This window comes from Ipomoea nil, unplaced genomic scaffold, assembly GCF_001879475.1.
Source record: "Ipomoea nil cultivar Tokyo-kokei standard unplaced genomic scaffold, Asagao_1.1 scaffold3314, whole genome shotgun sequence".
Lineage (NCBI taxonomy): Eukaryota > Viridiplantae > Streptophyta > Magnoliopsida > Solanales > Convolvulaceae > Ipomoea > Ipomoea nil.
Window position 1 is genome coordinate 3300830 of NW_017619742.1, and position 22117 is coordinate 3322946.

At 40.4% G+C, this 22117-nt stretch overlaps 1 protein-coding gene across 1 annotated transcript; it reads left to right on the forward strand.

The window, feature by feature from the left end:
• The first annotated feature begins 4846 nt into the window (after positions 1-4846).
• Positions 4847-6067, forward strand: LOC109169417 (uncharacterized mitochondrial protein AtMg00810-like). Its single transcript, XM_019318297.1, has one exon. The coding sequence runs from the start codon at positions 4847-4849 to the stop codon at positions 6065-6067; it is 1221 nt and encodes a 406-aa protein (XP_019173842.1).
• Positions 6068-22117: the final 16050 nt, after the last annotated feature.

The window sequence follows — 22117 nt, forward strand, 5'->3', positions numbered from 1 at the left end:
CTCAAAAACTCTGTTATTCTACCTGAAATTCATTGAAGTTTCAAGCTGAAAATGTGGAATCCGCCGCTCCCCAAAAATCGCATTGTCTGAGGTGTTGGAATGGCCGGTGTTGACTTCCTGGCTGCTGTAGCTTCATTCCCCAACCCGGATGATAAAATTCGGAGCACCAGCTTTGAGGTTCAAGGAGGTGGTAACACTAGCAATGCTTTGATAAAACCCGGATGATAAAATTCGTCTTGGTCTTAATCCAAGGATCATATCTAAGGTTGCTGATGACTCGCATGGCGAAAGAATACTTGATGAGCTTGAAAGGGATGGTGTTGATACATCTTTTATGGTGGTGTCCAAAGGAGGAAACTCACCATTCACATATGTCATTGTTGACAACCAAAAAAAAAAAAAACTCGCACGTGCATTTTCACTCCAGGATATCCACCCATGATATCTGAGGGTCTACATACACAAATCAAAATTGTCTTCAGCTCTTGGAGTAAATATTGTCTACTTAGATGGAAGGCTGCATGAGACTGCTTTGATTGTAGTGCAAGAGGCAAAGAGTAGGGGCATACCTATTATAGTTGATGCAGAAAGGTTAAGGGAGGGGTTGGGTGATATTCCTGACTTTGCTAGTTATGTTGTATGCTCGACAAAATTTCCACAGGCATGGACTAACGCCCTTTCTATTCCAACTGCACTTGTTTCCATTATCTTGAGATTGATGTCAAATGTAAAATTCGTGATTGTTAGTTGGGTGAAGATGGTTTCTTAATGTTAGAAAGGACTGAAGCGGATAACCTCAATTTGAAGAAATGGATGTAGCAGTGACCAATGGATGGAGAAATACAAGGATTAGAACATAAAAAGACAGAAAAACCCTTCTAATTCACGGTCAACAAACGGCGTCATTGACGGATGATCAAAACTGTCCAACGATCAATAACAGTGGCTACTAAGTGGCAATTTTTATTATGGAGGATGAAAAGTGTCAATGCCCCAATAAGTCTAGGACAAAAAATGGCATTAACTCTTGTATTCCGTGAGTCACAATAATAATATAACAATAATTAAATATTGTTCAATTCTATATTCTTCTAAGATTTCTATTACCATCATTAATTATTCCCAAATTTACCATAATTAAATAATTTGACCAATTATAAAGAAAGATTATTAAATAATGCACGGGACAATTGTTTAATTAAAAATTTTAAAAATTCATTAATAAAACATAAGGTTCTCATAGTTTTTTCTTAGAAACTCTTTAATAAAGTATTTTTTTTAGAAATTGGTTGGCCAAATAGCCTATGGCAATTTGCGGTGGATAGATCTCGAAAAAATACGCGATTTCAAAAAAAACATTTGTCCAAAACGAACAATGGAGTCAAAAGTTATGCCGTGACGAACTTTTGACACTTTACAACTTAAAAAAAAATAAAAAATTAAAGGCCGGTTTAGCCGGCGAGGCGGCCGCTGAGGAGGCCGATTCTGGCCTTCCTCGCCGCGGCCAGCGACACGATTTTTGCAACACTGATATATAAAATAGATATAGATTAGAATAGGAATAGTATTACACAATTTTATAATATTACAATAAAATTTTAACCAAGAATTATTGTAGAAATCAATATATTTTATTAGGAAGAGAGATTTTTTAGGAATTGGGCGGGAAGTTAAAATTTCAAGATTTTGTTTTTATATATAGTATAGATTGTAGTACACTATTTTATAATATTATAATAGAATTTTAACGCAGAATTATTGTACGAATGGGAAAGTAGAAATCAATATATTTTATTAGGAAGAGAGATTTTTTAGGAATTGGGCGAAAAGTTAAAATTTCAGGATTTTGTTTTGTTAGCAGTAATAATATTTTATGTCTATGTTATGCTTTAATATTATTGGCTGTATTTTAGTTAATAGTCCTAGCCTGAATAGTAGGAGACTATTGTGTTATTTCTCCTATAGGACTCTAGCGTTATTGTTTTCTGTAATCTGATTTTGATATTATTGATTTTGAATTTGAAGTTACATCATCTCATCTGGTATCAGTTGCGATAGGACTGCGATTCTCTTTCCTAATCGTTTCCGCTCACTCTCTCTCTCGAGATGGCTTCGAATTCTTCCGATCAAACAATCATCCCCGCCGCACCCATTGTGCCGGCGACGACAAATCAACTCTCATCCGCGCATCATTTTGTTTCAATGAAACTAACATCGCGCAATTATCTTTTTTGGAGAACTCAGCTTCTCCCTTTTCTCCGTGGCCAAGGGCTACTGGGCTACATTGACGGTCTCCCGTGTCCTCCGGCGACTATCTCCGTCACCTCGACCTCCGGTGGTGCCGTGGCAACGACGACAACCACCACAACTCCGAACCCCGCATATGCTGCCTGGGTCCAGCAGGACCAATCAATTTTATCTCTGTTGATTTCCTCATTCTCAGACGAAGTCATGCATCATGCTCTCGGCCGGAACACCGCCAAAGAAGTCTGGGAATCTGTCACATCCGCGTTGGCGTCAACCACCCGAGCCCGCTGTCTGAGCCTTCTCGGACAGTTTCAAACTTTGCGCCAGGGAGGAAGCACACCGGCGGAGTACCTTGGGAAAGCTCAGACCATCGTCGAGGCTCTCGCTTACGGTCTCCGGCAGCCCCATCTCCCTGTCGCAGCTCGCCGATCATCTACAAGTGCAGGAGTTCATACATTCCGACGACTTTGCAGGTGAGTCCGACGCAGGAGGCAATCCATCGGCTTTTTTTGCGGGACGTGGCAGAAGCAGCGGCGATCGTGGATCGGGTAGCCGCAATGGCTCTGGCGGTCGTGGCCGTCATGGTCGTGGCAGGGGCAACAACAACGGCCGAGGGCGCGACGGCACACCTCGTTGCCAAATCTGCAGATCACATGGCCATACGGCCGTGTATTGTTATAAAAGATACACGGAACATCCGCAACCGAGTGCAGGAACGGCGAATGTGGCAGTAGCTGGTGAACCTCAGGTGGCCGATGCCTGGTTCCCGGACACGGGTGCGTCGTCGCATGCCACTCCGGATGAACAGATGCTGAACAGTTCCGAGGCGTATCATGGCGGGGACGTACTCAAAGTGGGCAACGGCGCAGGTTTGGTTGTTTCCCGTGTGGGTCATGCAGTAATCCCATCCCGGTCTAAAAATCTACAAATATCAAATATTTTACATGTCCCGAATTTGACTTTACCTTTGCTTTCTGTTTATCGTTTTGCTAATGAAAACGATGTGTTTTTCGAATTTCATAAAGATTTGTTTCTTGTGAAGGATTCGAACACCAAAACAATTCTGCTTAAAGGGTCAACCTCGGGCGGACTATACAAGCTACTGGTTCCCCGGTCTCATTTTGCGTTTCTCTCCGCCCGGGCGTCGTCACAGGTGTGGCATCAACGATTGGGTCACCCCCATAAAGAAGTCCTCCAGCGTGTCTTAAAAAGCTGCTCGGTTTTGCCAAATAAAACAAGTTCGTCAAAAATGTGCACCGCTTGCCAACTCGGAAAATCAGCACGTTTTCCACTAGATAGAGTTTCAAATACTAGCCAAAATATTCTAGATTTATTGTACACGGACATCTGGGGTCCGTCTTCTGTTATTAGTAATTCGGGTTTTCGTTACTTTGTTCTTTTTGTAGACGATTACTCGCGGTTTTGCTGGTTTTATCCGCTAAGATTAAAATCAGACATATATAAAACTTTCAATTTGTTTCGGGCAATGGTAGAATGGCGGTTTTCCCGTTCTATCAAAGCCATTCAGTCTGATTTGGGCGGCGAATATCGCCGATTACATACAGTTTTCGAGACTCTTGGCATAACTCATAGGCAATCTTGCGCCTATACACACGAACAAAATGGTTGTGTTGAGCGCCGGAACCGACACATTGTCGAAATCGGCTTAGCCTTGTTAGCTGAAAGCTCAACTCCGCTTCAATATTGGGATTATGCGTTTGAAACAGCAGCCCATTTAATCAACTACTTGCCATCTTCAGCCATACAGTTTCAAACACCTTATTCCCGTCTATACAACACTCAACCAACATATAACTTCTTCCGTGTCTTCGGTTGCCGCTGTTATCCCTATTTGCGGCCCTACAATCGCCACAAAATGGAATATCGGTCGGCACCGTGCGTCTTCTTATGTTACCCAGTTTCTTATAGGGGATACCGCTGCTTAGACTTAACCACGGGAAAGATCTTCATCTGCCGTCATGTCCGGTTTGATGAGTCCACTTTCCCCTTTTCTATGCAGACTTCTGTACAGGTTGCTGATGAGCAACCTCTCAATACACCTTGGGGTTCAAGCCCTATTGTTGTTAATACTCCAGTTCCACCACCGCCAATGGAGTTACCCATGGCACAGGAACCACCTCAATTGGCTATAGAAGCTGCCCTCGCTCCAACTCGGAGGCAACGGAAGGCCGCTACTAAGTCGTCCCAAAGCGAGGGGCATGTCATGCGCACTCGGCGTAAGACTCGTGGAACAGATGAGCCATTTCAAGCACTCACTGTCACCATAGACCCCACGTGTTACTCTCAAGCAGTGGGACATCCGTAGTGGCGGGATGCCATGGACCAGGAGTTCAATGCACTGCTGCACAACACCTGGAATCTAGTCCCGGCAACGCCTCACATGAATGTCATTGGCTGCAAGTGGGTTTTCCGCACCAAGCGTAAAGCTGATGGCCCAATAGAGCGGCACAAAGCTCGCCTGGTTGCCAAAGGGTTCAACCAAGTAGCTGGTGAAGATTTCTTTGACACGTTCAGTCCGGTTGTTAAACCAACCACTGTTCGCATATTATTTTCCCTTGTAGTGTCTCACAAATAGACCATGCGGCAGCTGGATGTCCATAATGCCTTTCTAAATGGGCATCTGTCCGATACGGTTTTCATGAAGCAACCACCGGGCTACGAAGATCCTGCTCATCCGGATCACGTATGCCACTTGCAACGTTCTCTTTATGGCTTGAAACAGGCACCTCAGGCCTGGTTCAAGCGCCTACATGAGTTTCTAATAACAACAGGGTTCCTCGCCTCCAAAACTGATGTGTCGTTATTTCACTACACCGACGGTGATTCCAGGGTTTTCTTACTCGTCTATGTAGACGATATTATTATGTTCGGCAACGACTCAGCTTTAATTGATTCCCTATTACAGCGGCTCTCGTCTACTTTCAAGATCCGGGACTTGGGCAAGCCCACCTTCTTCCTAGGCATTGAGACTTTGTCTGAGGGTGGTAGCTTCCTTCTATCTCAACGGCGGTATATGGCTGATGTTCTCTCTCGTGCAGGTATGACCGACTGTAAGCCCTTGGCTACCCCAGCTGCGGTCACTCAACCGGCTACACCGACTCTTGATCTGTTTGACAATCCGACTCAATACCGTCGGATCGTCGGGGCTCTACAGTACTTGACCATTACTCGGCCAGATCTCTCGTTTTCAGTTAACAGGCTTTGTCAATTCATGCACTCTCCCACACAGGATCATTGGGGTCTCCTCAAACGTGTCCTCCGTTATGTAAAAGGCACCCTTGACTACGGTCTTCGCCTATCTCCGTCATCATCCTCCGCTATACATGCTTTTTCAGACTCGGACTGGGCCGGTTGTACTATAGACCGAAAATCTACCAGTGGTTATGCGGTCTTCCTTGGTTCCAACCTCATCTCCTGGCTATCTCGGAAGCAGCGCACGGTTGCACGCTCCTCGTCAGAGGCCGAATACAAAGGGCTTGCTGACGTTGCTGCTGAAGTTACCTGGGTTGTGTCCTTACTCTGGGAACTGGGTCTACATACTGGCCAGCCTGCTACATTATGGTGCGATAATCTAGGAGCAACTTACTTAGCTGCTAATCCCGTGTTTCACGCCACAACGAAGCACGTAGAGATCGACTTTCACTTTGTACGTGATAAAGTTTCTTCGGGGAAATTCGTCGTCAACTTTGTTTCCACCAAGGACCAGCTTGCTGACATCTTCACCAAACCTCTTCCAGCTCCTCGCTTTCATACTCTGAGGGACAAGCTCAATGTGGACAACATTCACCCTTGTGCTTGAGGGGGTGTGTTAGCAGTAATAATATTTTATGTCTATATTATGCTTTAATATTATTGGCTGTATTTTAGTCAATAGTCCTAGCCTGAATAGTAGGAGACTATTGAGTTATTTCTCCTATAGGACTCTAGCGTTATTGTTTTCTGTAATTTGATTTTGATATTATTGATTTTGAATTTGAAGTTACATCATCTCATCTGTTTTTATATATAGTATAGATAGATTGTATTACACTATTTTATAATATTAGAATAGAATTTTAACGCAGAATTATTGTACGAATGGGAAAGTAGAAATCAATATATATTATAGGAAGAGAGATTTTTTAGGAATTGGGCGGGAAGTTAAAATTTCAGGATTTTGTTTTTATATATAGTATAGTATAGATAGATAGATTAGTGAAAACTATTAGGACTAGTATTAGGATTCTTGTATTTGAGTCATAGTATGACTCCCTATATTCTAGTCTCCTTATGATTCTTCTGGTATATATTCCTCTATTTGTACCATTGTAATCAAGTTCATTCAATACTGTACAGTTTTATACCGTTCTCATTTGGTATCAGTCAGCTAGGGTTTAGGATAATTATTATTGTCCAATTAATCCAGCCGCTCCAAAACCTTTTCTTGAGGATTACTTGATTTCATTCCTTAATTAGCATGCATTATTCATCCATTCCTTACCCCACGTACGCCAAAATCTTGTGTCTTGTGATTCAGAATATGCTGCCCATGTGAAAAATTGATCACTGCCTTTGCTAATTGTGAGTACAACTGGCTACATTGATGAAGACATATTACCACTAACAAGTTCAAAATCTGCAGCGGCGATGAATCTTTCGTAATCAAAGAATAAGCCTTAAACAACACCGGACGCTGAAATCATGGAACAAGGCGGTAGCAGCCGTAATCGAGGTCAGCAGCGTGGCGAACGTGGCTTTGTTGATCAGTGTCAAATTTGTAAAGGTTTTGTTCACACGGGAGTCAATTGTTGTTGGAGCTATGATGATTCGTGTCAAATTTGTAAACGTTTTGGTCACACAGGAGCCAATCGCGTTTGGCGCATGATCCGTGTCAAATTTGTAAAGGTTTTGGTCATACGGGAGCTAATTGTTTTTGGCGCTATAATGATCCGTGTCAAATTTGTAAAAATTTTCGGTCACACGGAGCCAATTGTTTTCGGCATTATTCAGGGGCTCCGGGTTCTCAGGCTAATTTAGTGTTTCAGGATGCAACACAAAACTCACGCACCTTAAGCACAAACCTCACATACCTTAAACACAAAACTCGCACAAAACTCACGCACCTTAAGCACAAAACACATGCACCTTAAGTTACAACAACTACTCACATTAAACACAAAACTAACGCACCTTAAGCACAAGACTTACGAACCTTAAGTACAAAACTCACGCACCATAAGCACAAAACTCATGCACCTTATGTTTCAACAACTACTCACATTAAGTATACACCCACCCACCTTAAGCACAAAACTCACGCACCTTAAACACAAGCCTCATGCACCTTAAGTACAAAACTCACGCACATTAATCACCGCACAACCGCACGGGAACTTAATTATATATATATATATATATATATATATATATATATATATATATATATATATATATATATATATATATAATTTATTTATATTTATTTATTCATTAATAATAATATTATAATCATTATTATTTTTATTATATATTTTGTATATGGGTATTTATGTCTTTTAAAAAACATATTACATTTCTTTTCCTTTAACCAACGAAACACTGGAATACAATTTTAAAAGTATGTTCTTTCAGTGAAACATACAATAGAATACAAATTCCTGTTCCATTTCTTACATGCTATTTCATTCCATATGTAATAACTTATAACATTCCAATTCTCTTAAAATTCATTCCGTTAAGTAAATCGGCAAGAGTTTTGTTTTTAATGCGTAATTTTTTTTTCTTACATATCTTATCTTATTTGATATGAAATATATGTATCATTCGTTTTCTGGCAACAAAATAATTCCGTTTCATTTATTATGGTATTGATGTTAAAATATACGGAGTAGTTATAATATAAAATTATATTATGAAAACCTAATTGTAGAATTTTATTTTACTATTATTATTTTATCCAAACTAATAATATATTCTGCTTAATGGTTAAGTTTTATCTTTTGAAACACAATACCTACTAAGTTCAATCCATTTTAAAAAATTTATGCTAGATGATAATGTTTTTATCATAAAAATTAAAATATCCTCTTCTAATATTTATAGGATTTATGTGTTTATTTATTTATTTTGATCATTTAATTTTACTATATTTTTGTTGTTTATTGGGTATTATTCAATCACACATGGTGCATATTTACAATTAGTACTTGAAGAAATACTTATATAATTTGTTGAAGAAATAATTATATAATTAATTAGTTCTAAAAATATAAGTAAAGTAAAAAATAAATAGCAAATTATTTTGAGTTACAAGAATTTATCCCACAATTAATGTTGATATTAAGTAAAATTAAAAAAAAAAACAGTAAAATGATATTAATATAAACGTACCTGTTGATATAATAATTAATACGTAATAACATATATAGTAATTAATTTAATTAGTATAATAAGATTACCAATATCAAATTATTTGGTTAGAAATTTCAATTTGTGGTAAGTGCTAGGTATTGTACGTTCTACACAATGTTTTGTAATATAGGATTATATGGTAAGTAGAGATAATCCTTTTACTATATAAACGTCACTATCAAAGTCCAATTTTTTCAACAGAATCAAAGTAAAAACTAAAAATTAGTCATGACTTTTTCACACCACATTGTTCTTGTTGTGTTCTTCACTCTCTTTAACTTTTGTTTATGCAGAAATTCGTTTAATAATATAACTTTAGCTGGATTCGCACCTGCAACTGCAACATGGTACGGTCCACCCAATGGACATGGAACTGGTATATATAAATATATTTTATTTATTACGAGTATATTATATGTATTAGATTATTATATTGCTCCGATATCATTGTGTGAAGCACAATATATTACTTTTAATATTTTAATTACATTAATTTGTAGATACTGGAGCTTGTGGATTTGGAAATGTAGGCAATCCTCCATACAACTCCTTAATAGCAGCAGGAAATCAAACTTTATACCAACATGGCAAAGGTTGTGGACAATGTTACGAGGTATATAAACTAGATGATATGTTTTACCCATGCTAATATAATAAAAAAAATTTATTTTATTATGCATTTTTGTAATACATTTAATAAGATAAGAAATGATGAGATTCGAATTCAAATGTACTATATCATACAAAGTGTAATTCGTTACTAAGTTACACATTAATCTGCATTATCTTGTTTTGTTTATGTGTATTTTAATTTGTTTAATAATTCTCAAGGGAACCAATTGTACATTTCAGGTAAAATGCAACTCAAATCCCCAGTGTTCAGGAAATCCAATAAAAATTTATATTACAGATGAATGTCCCGGTGATTGCAACAAGGTGCCGATTTGGTTCGACTTGGGTGGAATTGCTTTTGGTGCGCTGGCAAAGCCGGGCCAAGCTGATGCATTGCGTAATGCGGGAAAGATTCAAATTTCATACCAAAAGTAATTTTAATTTTATAACTAACGCTACCTTTGGTGGATTAACGTACATTGATTAATTAGTTTCTAATTTGGTACAATTTGATTTTACAGGGTAGGATGTTAGGATGAAGATCAGTGTTTAAAGATGATTCAAATTCAACTCTTTAAGTGACAACAATTTATGTTGAATTAAAAAATAAGTAGTAAATTTATGGCACAAATTTTAAATTTTAATTTTATTATAATAATACAATGCTACGAATTTTGGAACTTGTTGATTTGAAATTTTTATGAGAGTATTTAGATATAATCTCTATTTTCTTCCATTAGAAAAAATAAAATTATAAAATAAAATCGTAAGGAATATATGAATATGATTAACTAGTATATTATACATAATATAATATGGAAAATGTCCAAATAACACTCACAAATAGTTTAATTGAGTTTGATTTAAAAAAAAAAAAATCTAAATTTATACATACCTCTTCAACTGGTATAAAAATGTGATTGAATCATAATCTACTTTGTTAAGATGATACACTTGATTTGTTGACTGAATTTGCATACGCACTTTTATTCAAATGTTGCAACTTGGCTTAAAGTTAAAATTAATTGAAAAAAAATATTTATGAACTTTTTTTTTCTAGATATTAAATATAATCAAATAAAAGTATAAAAAAAATTGAACACTTCCGAAATATAACAATTAATTTCTCTATGTGAGAGTAAATCCATTCATAAATGTTTGACAACAGCCATGGCAATCCTCAAACCCATTCATATAATTGTTTCATTTTATTGTTTAATTAACATTGGAGCTCAAATTTAATTAATTGTTTATTTGTACTCAAAAAAAAAAAAATTGATAATCGTTTAATTTATACTCAATCAAATTTAATCAACATAAATATTTAATAGCAGTTTGTTAAAAAAAAAAAAAAACTAGAAAACAGAATTACTGCAAATTCAATAAGAAAATTACAACAAATTCCCAATAAAAAAAAATAAATCAACATGTAGAAAGAAAATAACTACAAATCTCCATTTTAAAATGGAATATAGATAATAACTACAAATCTCCATTTTAAAATGGAATATAGATTTAATTGCACCTCTCAATTTCATTCAAATTGTATAAATTAAAAGATAATATAATATTTTTTACAAAAAAAATAATATAATATTTAAAATATTGTAATATCACCATCTAATAATGATTATTTTCTATAAACATATTAAATTAATATTATCTTGAAAAATATTCTTATTAATCACAGAAATATTAATTTAAAATTAAGATATTAAACAAATAAGTATTCTTCCCGAAAAAGGTTGAGTCCCCAACGGCCCAACCCCAAAGGCCCCCCACACTCCGACCCGGCAACAAATAAGTATTCTGCATATAGAGAAATATATCAAAATACTTCTACTAATAAAGACTATATCTTTTTTTTGAAAGGTACATACTAATAAAGAATATAAATCAACATTATTTGAGAATGAGAATAGTACTTAATTATTTAAATATAACTAAAGTTTGTAGAGTTAATCAACAATTTGGTCCCTCAATTATTGCCAAACTGTTAATGTAGTACGCTCCCCAAATTGCTTAATCATCGATTTAGTCCCCATAAATAATTTTTTTTAGTCAGTTTAGTCTCTCCGTCCGTTTTCCATCAACACTCCGATTTGACCTCCGATTTACCAGGGTCAATTTTGTCATTTCATTTGTTTATTCATTTCGTTCAACATACGGTTATTTATTAGACGCCATTCAACAGAGGGGAAATTTCAGAACCCTCTCCAAGTGTCATTGTCCTGTTAAACCACAAGTTTCTCGTATCCGGCAACTTAATCCGAAAATGCTTAAGAAACACGTCTGTTCCTTCACTGCAATTCAATGGCGTTCTTCGAACACACCCTTTCGACCAGTGAGCCATGTCCCACGGCCCTTGGTATTTAGCCAAAAACTTGTCCAAACAAGTACAAGTTGCGGAGTCATCAATGTTGCAGAGTCCGTTTGGACCGCATATTCCATAGGAATCACATACATTAGGCACTACTAGTGTTTAGATCATTGGCCCAGGCCGAGGATACCATTTTCTTGCTTGTTCTGTTAGATAATAATATTAAGACTAACACAAACTGTAATAAACGAGTAACCTGCCTCGTTACAGCGGAAACTTTAGGATCGCCCAAATATCCCCAGCCATAGTCGTTGGTATTGCCACGAGATGGTAAACCTGCAGAATAAAGGTTAGTGTCGTTTTGTCTACCACTTGGTGCGTGTCCTGAACTCGAGAGCTGTGGAGGACTATTTTGCTTAGAAACCTACATACCATCAACATAGGCAGATATTCAGTTAAAGCTTAACTGAATATCCTGAGTTGCATAACAGATTAAGTCACTAATTGACTCAATCTCCTACTTGCACCACACCACCCAATAATACAATATATTATAATATATTATATTTAGGGAAAATACTTACCTGTTGCACCCACATCTCCATATGTAAAACACCTGCAGGCGACAGGGTCAAATGGATGTAAACTGAGTTTTTTGGAAGCTGATATGCAATCCAGACTGCGTCCTTATCCAAGACTAAATCGTATGTGTAGATGGGATTTCTTGATAAAAAAGGAATTCCGCTCCACCGGAGTCCGTTCCACGGCCCCGTCCGGTAAATCACGGTGGAAGAATTTCTGATGGCCGTCTGTGGATATCCGGAGGGTCACAGTACACCTCCACGCCGACACGTACACCTCTTTGCCGGTAACTAAATTCTTACCCATCCTCACGCCCGGCAAGTACGTCTGCGCTGGATAATCGAAGCTCTACTAGAGGAAATTATCTGGGTTTTCGTCCGCCGCATCTCTCATGACAAGATTTCCAGAATCCAATAACTGAGCTACGAGATTCTGCACTGGTCTCCCTGACGAGTTACTAGACCATAAAATGGCGGTATTATTAAGAAGAAGGAGAAGGCCTGGCTTAGTGACTTTCAGGACAACCTGCGATGCATTAGCGATTGGAACATTTCAGTTGGCAACCCATTCTACGGTAGGGATCTGTTTGTACCGTATGCCAACATATTGTTTCAAGGGACTCCCGAGTTTGAAAAATCCGAGTTCAAAGCATCCGCCGGAGGAACTGATGGTGTCTCCTATGTTGCACGAAGTGTAATAACCATCTATTAAACGAAGTGAATAAACAAACGGAGTGTCCACAAAAAACGGACGGGGGGACTAAATTGACTAAAAAGAATTATTTTCAGGGACTAAATCGACGATTAAGAAATTGGAGGACTACATTGACAGTTTAACAATAATTGAGGGACCAAATCGTTGATTAACTCAAGTTTGTAATATAGAGTAATAAATACATACAATAAAATTATTTATTATATAACATATTTTTTGGGAGTTAATACCGCCTCTCTAGGACTCGAACCCATGACCTCCCATTTGGGAGAGTCACATCATGCATTTTACAATTATAACAATGCTCAAATTGAGATTACACCGGATTTTTCCGAGTCATTGGGTTAAAATATTGATAGAAAAGAAAATCTTAAAAACTCTCAATCCAATGAAATATTATATTGTTCTTATAATACATATAATTGTTTACTTAGTCTAAACAAAAAAGTGCTCATATAAGAATTCCTGTTATCAAATTTTAACTTATTTTTAAAAAAACAGAGAGAGAAGAAAAAAAACCTCATTAAATTCGAATCATATTTCAAACTTATTAATTATATTTATGCCCATCAGTCTCATTTTATATGTCTTATTTAATTAACGAGATTTGTTGTCCAACGGTTATTATTGTTGGACTTGGTACGGTCGAAAGAGAGTCTAGAGAGAGAGAGAGAGAGGGGGGGGGGGGTGAATAGACTCTAATCGATTTTTCAAAGTTACTCCTTTCGGAGTGATGCATAGTGGAATAAAGGTTTCGTCTTAGTTATACTTTGCACACTTTTGTTAGAAGCTCTTAACGTTTGGTCGATATGATATGCAATGCACGAAAGATAAAGAGTTGTATTTAAAGAGATATGGAGAGAGAGATTTTTATAGTGGTTCGGCTGTTAACAAAGCCTACTCCACTCTTCTTTCACAACTCGTGAAAGGATTTGCACTATCACTCCTAGTACAAAATAGTTCAAGCTGGCTTCCTTGATCACTAAGCCGGAGAGCAACTTGATAGGTTTTTCAACTCCTCGAGTTTACCCCGCCTCTATCAACTTCTTTCTAAGAGTTGAGTGTTGGAAAGATGATGTTGAGTTTCTCCAACAGGTTGAAGCCTTGTCTTGATATCTGGATGAATCTTCACGTGGAAAAGATGCAAGACTTCTTCAAATTTTGTGAAGTATGGATGATGGATGAGCCGTTTGAAAACTTCACAACAACACTAGTTATGAAAATGTTTAAGAGATGAAACTGTTTGAAGAGCTTTTCTTTGGATAGCAATAGTTGAATAACCAAAGAGGGTTTGTATTTTTAAGTTGATTGATTTATCCGGATAAGAATTGGGTTTACAATTTTACTAAGGAAAACACCACATAGACTTCCAACTTCTACTTTTAAACATTCAGTATAACATATATATAATACCATAAAATTACCCTAAGTTGTAAAATGACGCACCTTAAATATAAAAAACACACACCTTAAGGTTTGAAATATGCACCTTAAGCTTTCAACAATACGCAAACTTACCATAAAGTGACCACAGTTTTTTAAAAATTTTGTGTTCATTCTGAGTGGTTGATTTTGGAAAGATCAATAACTATGATTAATATACACGTTTTACTTGGACACCTCTGTGTGTGTGTGTGTGTGTGTGTATATATATATATATATATATATATATATATATATATATATATATATATATATATATATATATATATATATATATATATATTGATAGCGTAAATTGAACCCGGGGTTACGATTACACTACAAATACGTATGTTTGTGAACGAGTAGAATGAAGCGCTCGACGGTCAGCCAGTCGGTTGATCGGTCGGACTACCGGGTGACGACTGAGCGGTCCGAGGATAAGTAGTATTGCAAGTAGTAAATAGTAGGTTACAATGTAGTGAGTAGTAGTTACAATGAGATGAAGATGAGGGTACGAGGAGGAGACCCTCCTATTTATACTGTCTAAGTCGGTCTACGCATTTAATGCGCCTGCTGCAAGTGGATCGACGTGGTGTCTTCTCGTTGGCTTAGTCAGGCGGTCGCTCTGTAGCTATGCGTAGGTTGACTGATCGATGAGGCGGAGCCATCCTACCTGCAAGCTGTCCATCGCCGCCGTGCAAGTGCAAGTTGCATCCCAAGACTTGTCGTGCAAGTCACGTTTTCGGCTCTGCAGGTTACGTCATCTTGCAGGCCGACTGGTCACCCTACGGTAGACCGGTCGGGTGACTTTCCGTCGGGGCGATTCCAAGGGTGATCCGAGAGCATCTTCTCTTGTCACGAGGCCTATCGGTACGAATAGTGCGGTTGACCACAAGTGATTTAGTCCTGTCAGGATGACGACCGCAATGGACCGGTCGGATGACTTCTTGACGGACCGGCTATACGGATCATTATTCTGTACGTATTTACCCATCACGAGTCCCCCACTTCTTGAATCTACGGGAATCGTTGGGTTCGAGAAGTGAGAACTATTTCCTCCGTAACTCTCCCCATGAGCTTGTCACGAACAAATTGTCATCCGGTGGTCCTACCGCAGGGTGACTGGTGGGCCAGCTGTGCTCCTTCCGGTTTACCGGACAGTTTTTGATAATTTTAAAAAATTCTCATAAGTCTTGATCGGACGGTGCATGCGCAATGTTGTGACACGTGTCGCAATCTGAGCTTTTCGCTTGATCAGGTCGACCCTTCAACTTCCAAGCCCATCATCCACCTATAAACAATCCCCTTAATTCTTTTTTTTTATTTTTTTATTTTTACTCTCACTCTCCTTGGCTAACTGATTTTCTGAGATTTTCTTCATCTTGTAAGGTAAAAAATCTTCTCTTTCCTTTCTTCTTTTCCTTTCTTTCCTTTTGCCTTGTTTTATTTTTTCTTCTCCTTTCCTTTTGATTGACCGAAACCCTAGTATTGAAAGGAAAATTTCCTTTTCCCTTTCTTCTTGCTTGCTCCTCTACGAAGACCTTCCGACTGCTACACTGCTGACCACCAACAACTTGCCACGTTACGTAAAAAAAATTTCGCCAGCCGACCACCACGTACGTATGCTTCTTTCTTCCGTTTCCTTCTTGTATATACTTACATGCATGTTTCTTTTCTCATAATTTGCTAAAACCAAAAAGTAAATGGTACATGCATGTGTCTACTTTTCATGTATGCCACTAGGCATGCTTATTAGCTAATTATATATATATATATATATATATATATATATATATATATATATATATATATATATATATATATATATATATGTATGTGTGTGTGTGTGTGTGTGTGTGTGTGTGTGTGTGTGTGTGTGTGTGTGTGTGTGTGTTTAGTTGTTTTTTGTGTGCATACTGAGTAATATATGCATGCTTCTGCTTGCTTCGATGCTTCTTGATTTGTTTTTTTTTTTTTTTTTTTTGGGAAACTGCGTAAGTTGCTGCTGTGTGTTGATGATGTTGTTGATCTTTGTTCTCGACCCTCGGTCGATCGGTTATGCCAATCCCTCTTTTTTTTTTTTTTTTTTTTTTTTTTTTTTTTTTTTTTTTTTTTTTTCGATTGCTGATTTGCACTGCTGCTTTATGCTTGTCATTGTTGTTTGATTTTCTACCGTTAGACCGACCAACCCATTCCGACATTATTTGTTGTTGTTGATCTGTTACCAATTGCAATCTACCATTTTGTAGACCGACCGTCCAATTGCATTTTTTGTGGACCGATCGTCCAATTGTATTTTTTGTAGATTGATCGTCCAATTGCAATTTTTGTAGACCGATCATCCAATTGCATTTTTTGTAGACCGATCGTCCAATTGCATTTTTTGTAGATCGATCGTCCAATTTCAATTTTTTGTAGACCGATCATCCAATTGCATTTTTTGTAGATCGATCGTCCAATTTCAATTTTTTGTAGACCGATCGTCCAATTGCCTTTTTTGCAGACCGACCGTCCAATTGCATTTTTTGTAGACCACCCGTCCAATCGCCAGATCGACCGATCAATTGTTAGACCGACCGATCAATTGCTAGGCCGATCGATCATGCGCCAATTGTTGTGATTGTTTTCTTGCTATTGCCATTTGTTGATGCTACCTAGTTGATCAATCGACCGCCGATCACCAACCGGTCGACCGACCGACCGGTCACCCCGCCATCCGGTTGACCGCCCGGTCGGTTGCTTCACCCGTCTTTGCTCCCCTTAGTTTTTTGCTCCGTTAAAGTGTATCGATCTCCTTTGATTGTAGCATAACTTTGAGAGATTAATTTGATCAATTGCTGATTTCTGCTTACCAACTCTTACTCTTTTTTGATCGCACAGCATGTCATCGGATGATAGTCAGAATCTCTCCGCCCGCGACTATGATGACGATGAAGTCGAGGAGATTAGTGATTCAAAAGGGTCGTCATCGGGTCTGGAAGGTGATGGGTTTGCTATCCCCGCTCGCCCGGTTGGCGAGCGACCGGCCAGGGCATGTCCGGCCGTCCCCGTACGGTCCGTCTCGTCGAAGGCAACTCAAAAGAAGAAGAAGAAAATGCACGAAAGGGAAGGTACCTCATCCAAACCCCAAGGGTCGTCAGTCAGTAAGCCCGACATGTTGGGAGCCAAATATGTCACTCTGGACCCTGCAGGAGCTCGTGATACCCCTCTGAACTTGTCTACCAAGGATGTGGACTATGTTAAAGAACATTTTGGAGCGGAGGTCACATACAAGGTTGACTGGAGCCTTCCCCACGTCATGAGTTGTCATTACAAGAGGTGGATAGGCGTTCATCTTGACTCCTTGAAGGCCGGCATGCAGATTCCACTTGATCTATTTCTAGTCGCATTTGTGAGTTACTATGGTATAGTGCCGAGTCAAATAGCGCCGAACGGTCACCGCATACTCGCATGCTTCCCTCAGATTTGCCAACGGCACTAAGTCCCTTGCACAATCGACTTCTTCAATTTTCTCCATCTCGTGAAACCTTTGACGAAGTCTCAAGGCAGCGGCTTCGTTATGATCCAGTGTCGCGGGGCAGTCGGGAAAATCAACGATCTGCCGGACAGTAACCGCAATTGGAAAGGGAAGTTTTTACGAGTTAAGCTGGATGATGAGCCGTCATTCACGAACAAGTGGTCGTCGCGGATGCGTAAGTGCGTGTGCCCGCCCGAGACTCCAGAGATCCGTGATGCTGTCAAGAAGATCGGATCCGAGTCTTATCTTTGGGAGGTTTATCACTCTCCTGGTGCCTTGAAAGCGGCTCAACTTCCTCGCCCGACCTATGAGCCATTGGGTCGCTCTGTCACAAGTGGTGGGTGGGTCGGTCGGTCGGTCGAAATATTGCGACATGTTGTCTTTTCACTTCTAATTCTTTTGTTTGTTTCATCTCTTGTTGCGCAGGTCAATCAGTAATGGCTTTCGACGATAATCTAGAAAAGATGTTAGATGCAGCAGAAAAGGCTTCGCCAGGTAGCAAAAACAAGCGGACTCTGAAGGTTGTCCTGAAGAGGACGTCAACCGCCTCTTCCACGGATCACCATACTGCCGGTCGACCACCTGTCGGATCCCATCCATATGACTCCTTTGCTGCCCCGACGTAGACTAAATTAGCTGGGAAACGTCCTCTGGGTGTGGCGGAGGTCGAGCCATTCTTGGAAGTTCAAGCTGCTGACCCTAAAAGAGCCCGGGCGGGCGAGGAGGCGCCTCCACTTGCTCAAGCACTTACCCAAGGCACGATTAATCTACCAGAGATGTTTAATCTGTTATTCCAGCTGAGTCCTCCATCCGGGCTCCTGACTACTGGGTCGGCCGACTTCTTGGGAGGGTAAGTTGCCCATCACTTGGCCCAGGTACTTGTCCCAACTACCAATTTCTACATGTTCTTCCCTTGCTTTCGCTTTTCTTCGTCTGTCAACGTTACCCTCCTTATTGATTTGTGCACATGTCAGATTGCTAGTGGAACTGCAAAGTTGTTTGTCCGGGCTCGATCTGAATCCATGGAGCGTGTAATAGAGTTGAAGGACCTCAAGGAGAAGGTGAGGAGTTTAGAGGCTCAAGTGGAGTCCTGGAATCAGTATCCCGGTTTCGCCCCGTTTTTCCAGAAGGATGCCGAGCTTTATCCTTCCCGACCGGTCGAGCTACCTGACCTGGCCAAGTCACTCTATTCATCCGAAGACGCTGTTGTCTCCTTCCTTCAAGCATTGTGCTCTGACCCCGTCGATCTGCAGGTAGTGCATAGGGCGACCGCCTGGGGTTACCAAAGGGGGAAGCATGCCATGCAGGTGTCTTTACACTAGGCTCTTGAAGAAACACTTCTCCCAGAGGATTGGGAACAGGTCCGTACAGGGCTACCTAGAGAAGTAGGGCCACCAGCGATTCCTGAGCCGTTTGTTGATCCACCGACCGACCCCTCTACCGCTGTTTCTCGGAATCAAGGTTCCTGATTGTGATGCAATGTGATCTTGTAGTTGGCTTTTACCTTTCCTAGACTTTTGACTCCTCGTTCTCGGGAGGCCGACCCCGTTCTTGTGTCGGTCAGACTATGCCTCATTTTGCTTATGTGTCATCCATTTCCTTTGCTCTGTATTGACTACTTGTGATTTTCTGTTCTTCATGTGTTGATTCGACCGACCGACTGCCCTTCACCCTGCGAACACATATTAGCTAATCTGCAAAGAGAACACTTCTAGTGGTTAAGTGTAATAATTGATCTCAAGCCGTGTAGAATACCCAATGGGTAAGGCTTTTCATTTGTGCCCCAAAAAGCTAATGATAAGTAGATATGATCGACCGACCGATCGGGTGGGACCGTACTGGTCGGTCAGAAAAAGTCAACCGGATAAAATTGTGTAGGTAGCGCCGGGATAATTCATCCGGGCAAAAACCCCAAACGAAAGAACCAAGGAAACAAATGAATTGAATCACAAACTCAACTGGACAAAATCGTGCAGGTAGCACGAGATAATCCGTTCGGGCAAAACCTCAAACGATAGGGCCGGGAAACAAGTGAATTTAATCACAAACTCATCCAGACAAAATCGTGCAGGTAGGGCCGGGATAATTCAACCGGGTAAAACCTCAAACGACAGGGCCGGGAAAACAAGTGAACTTAATCACAAACTCATCCGGACAAAATCGTGCAGGTAGGGCCGGGATAATTCAACCGGGCAAAACCTCAAACGACAGGGCCGGGAAAACAAGTGAACTTAATCACAAATTCATCTGGACAAAATTGTGCAGGTAGGGCCGGGATAATTCAACCGAGCAAAACCTCAAACGACAGGGCCGGGAAAACAAGTGAACTTAATCACAAACTCATCCGGACAAAATTGTGCAGGTAGGGCCAGGATAATTCAACCGGGAAAAACCTCAAAGGACATGGCCGAGAAACAAACTGCTCATACTTCGACTGACCGACCATCCTTCTTAAAACATTTCGACCGGGGACGGGAATGATACAATGACGTTAAGAGAGAAAATTTCTATTTAACCGTCCGAATACATGTAATATAGTAGTTGCCCTACACTACTTGTAAAACTTCATGAGGTGCTCGGAGTTCCATACTCGGTCGATCAGTCGACCGGATAGAGTCTCTAATTTGTAGGTGCCGGGTCGGACAACTGCCGAGACTTTGTAGGGCCCTTCCCATTTCTTAGCAAACTTTCCATGGTCGGTAGGTCTACTTGCTTCCCTTCGCCGGAGTATCAAGTCACCGACTTGGAAATAACGTGGTTTCACCCGACCGTCATGGTAGGTTTTGGCGGCCTTCTGGTACTCAACCACCCTCCGTGCCGCCATATCTCTCTTCTCATCAATAAAATTTAGCTCTGCACCTTGTAACTCGTCATTTTCTTCTGGCTGGTAGTTCTTTTCCCGAGCAGTAGGGAGCCATACTTCAATTGGCACTCTCGCTTCAAATCCGTAGGCCAACGAAAAAGGTGTTTCGTTGGTCGCCCGTCGAGGAGTGGTTCTGTAGGTCCAGAGAACATACGGGAGTTCCTCCACCCATCCTCGACTCGCGCTTTGCAACTTCTTCTTTAGTCCATCAAGGATCGTCTGATTGGTGTTTTCCACCTGTCCGTTGGCTTGCGGGTATGCTACAGTTGCTCGAGTGTGTCTGATGCCCAGCTGAGCCATAAAGTTTTTTAACGGCTGGCTATCAAATTGCGTCCCATTGTCAGTGATCAAGTATACTGGAACCCCAAACCGAGTGATCACCTTTTCCCACAGAAACCTTTGGCATTGCTGTGAGGTGATGGTTGCAAGTGCTTCCGCCTCCACCCATTTGGTGAAGTAGTCGATGGCTACGACCACATACTTCTTCCGGCCGGCTGCCATTGGGAACGCTCCGATTAGGTGCACTCCCCATCTCGCAAAAGGTATTACCTCGCTGATCGGTTGGTAATAAGTGGCCAGTCGGCCGGGCAACTTGTGGAATTCTTGACAAGTAGCGCATCGACGAACGTACTGCTCGCAATCCAAGTTGATTGAAGGCTAATAGTACCCTAGCAAGATGATTTTTTGTGCCAACGTCCTTGGTCCTTGGTGGGCGGAACAAATTCCATCATGAACTTCTTCAATCACAATTTTAGATTCGTCACTGCTCAGACACCTCAAGAGTGGTCCGCCGTACGACCGCTTGTAGAGCTTCCCGTCGACCAACTGGTAACGTGGTGCTCTCAATTTGACTTTCTTTGCCCTGGTGGCATCATCCGGCAGGGCGCCATTGGCAATGTAGTTTTTCAGGTCCTACATCCAATCTGGCTCGCTTATTTCGACTGGTCGGACCTCAATGATGTCAATGCTTGGCGACCCGATCTCTTCAATCCGTGCGATTTTGGACACGTACTCTGGGGCTTCCTGGGTCAACTTGGACAGCATGTCGGCGTCTGTATTCTCTGTTCTGGGCAATTGGATCAACTCGTACCCGTCAAGCTGCTGTAACAACTCCAGCGCAATGTCCTTGCACTGTATCATCCGATCCTCCTTTGCTTCGATCGTGTTGGAAAGCTGACCGATTATCAATCAGGAATCTGGTCGTATCCTCCTTCGGTTGGCCTTCATCTGTCTGGCCAACCGTAGTCCGCCTATGAGTGCTTCATATTCTGCTTCGTTGTTGGTGGGTCGAAATTTGAAAATCAAAGCCTGGTAAACTTTGAAACCTTCAGGGGAAGTGAGTACTATTCCTCCTCCGCATCCTTTCTTGCTGGACGACCCATCAATAGAGGCTTCCCACCATGGTTCCTCCAGAGCAGTCGGTCGG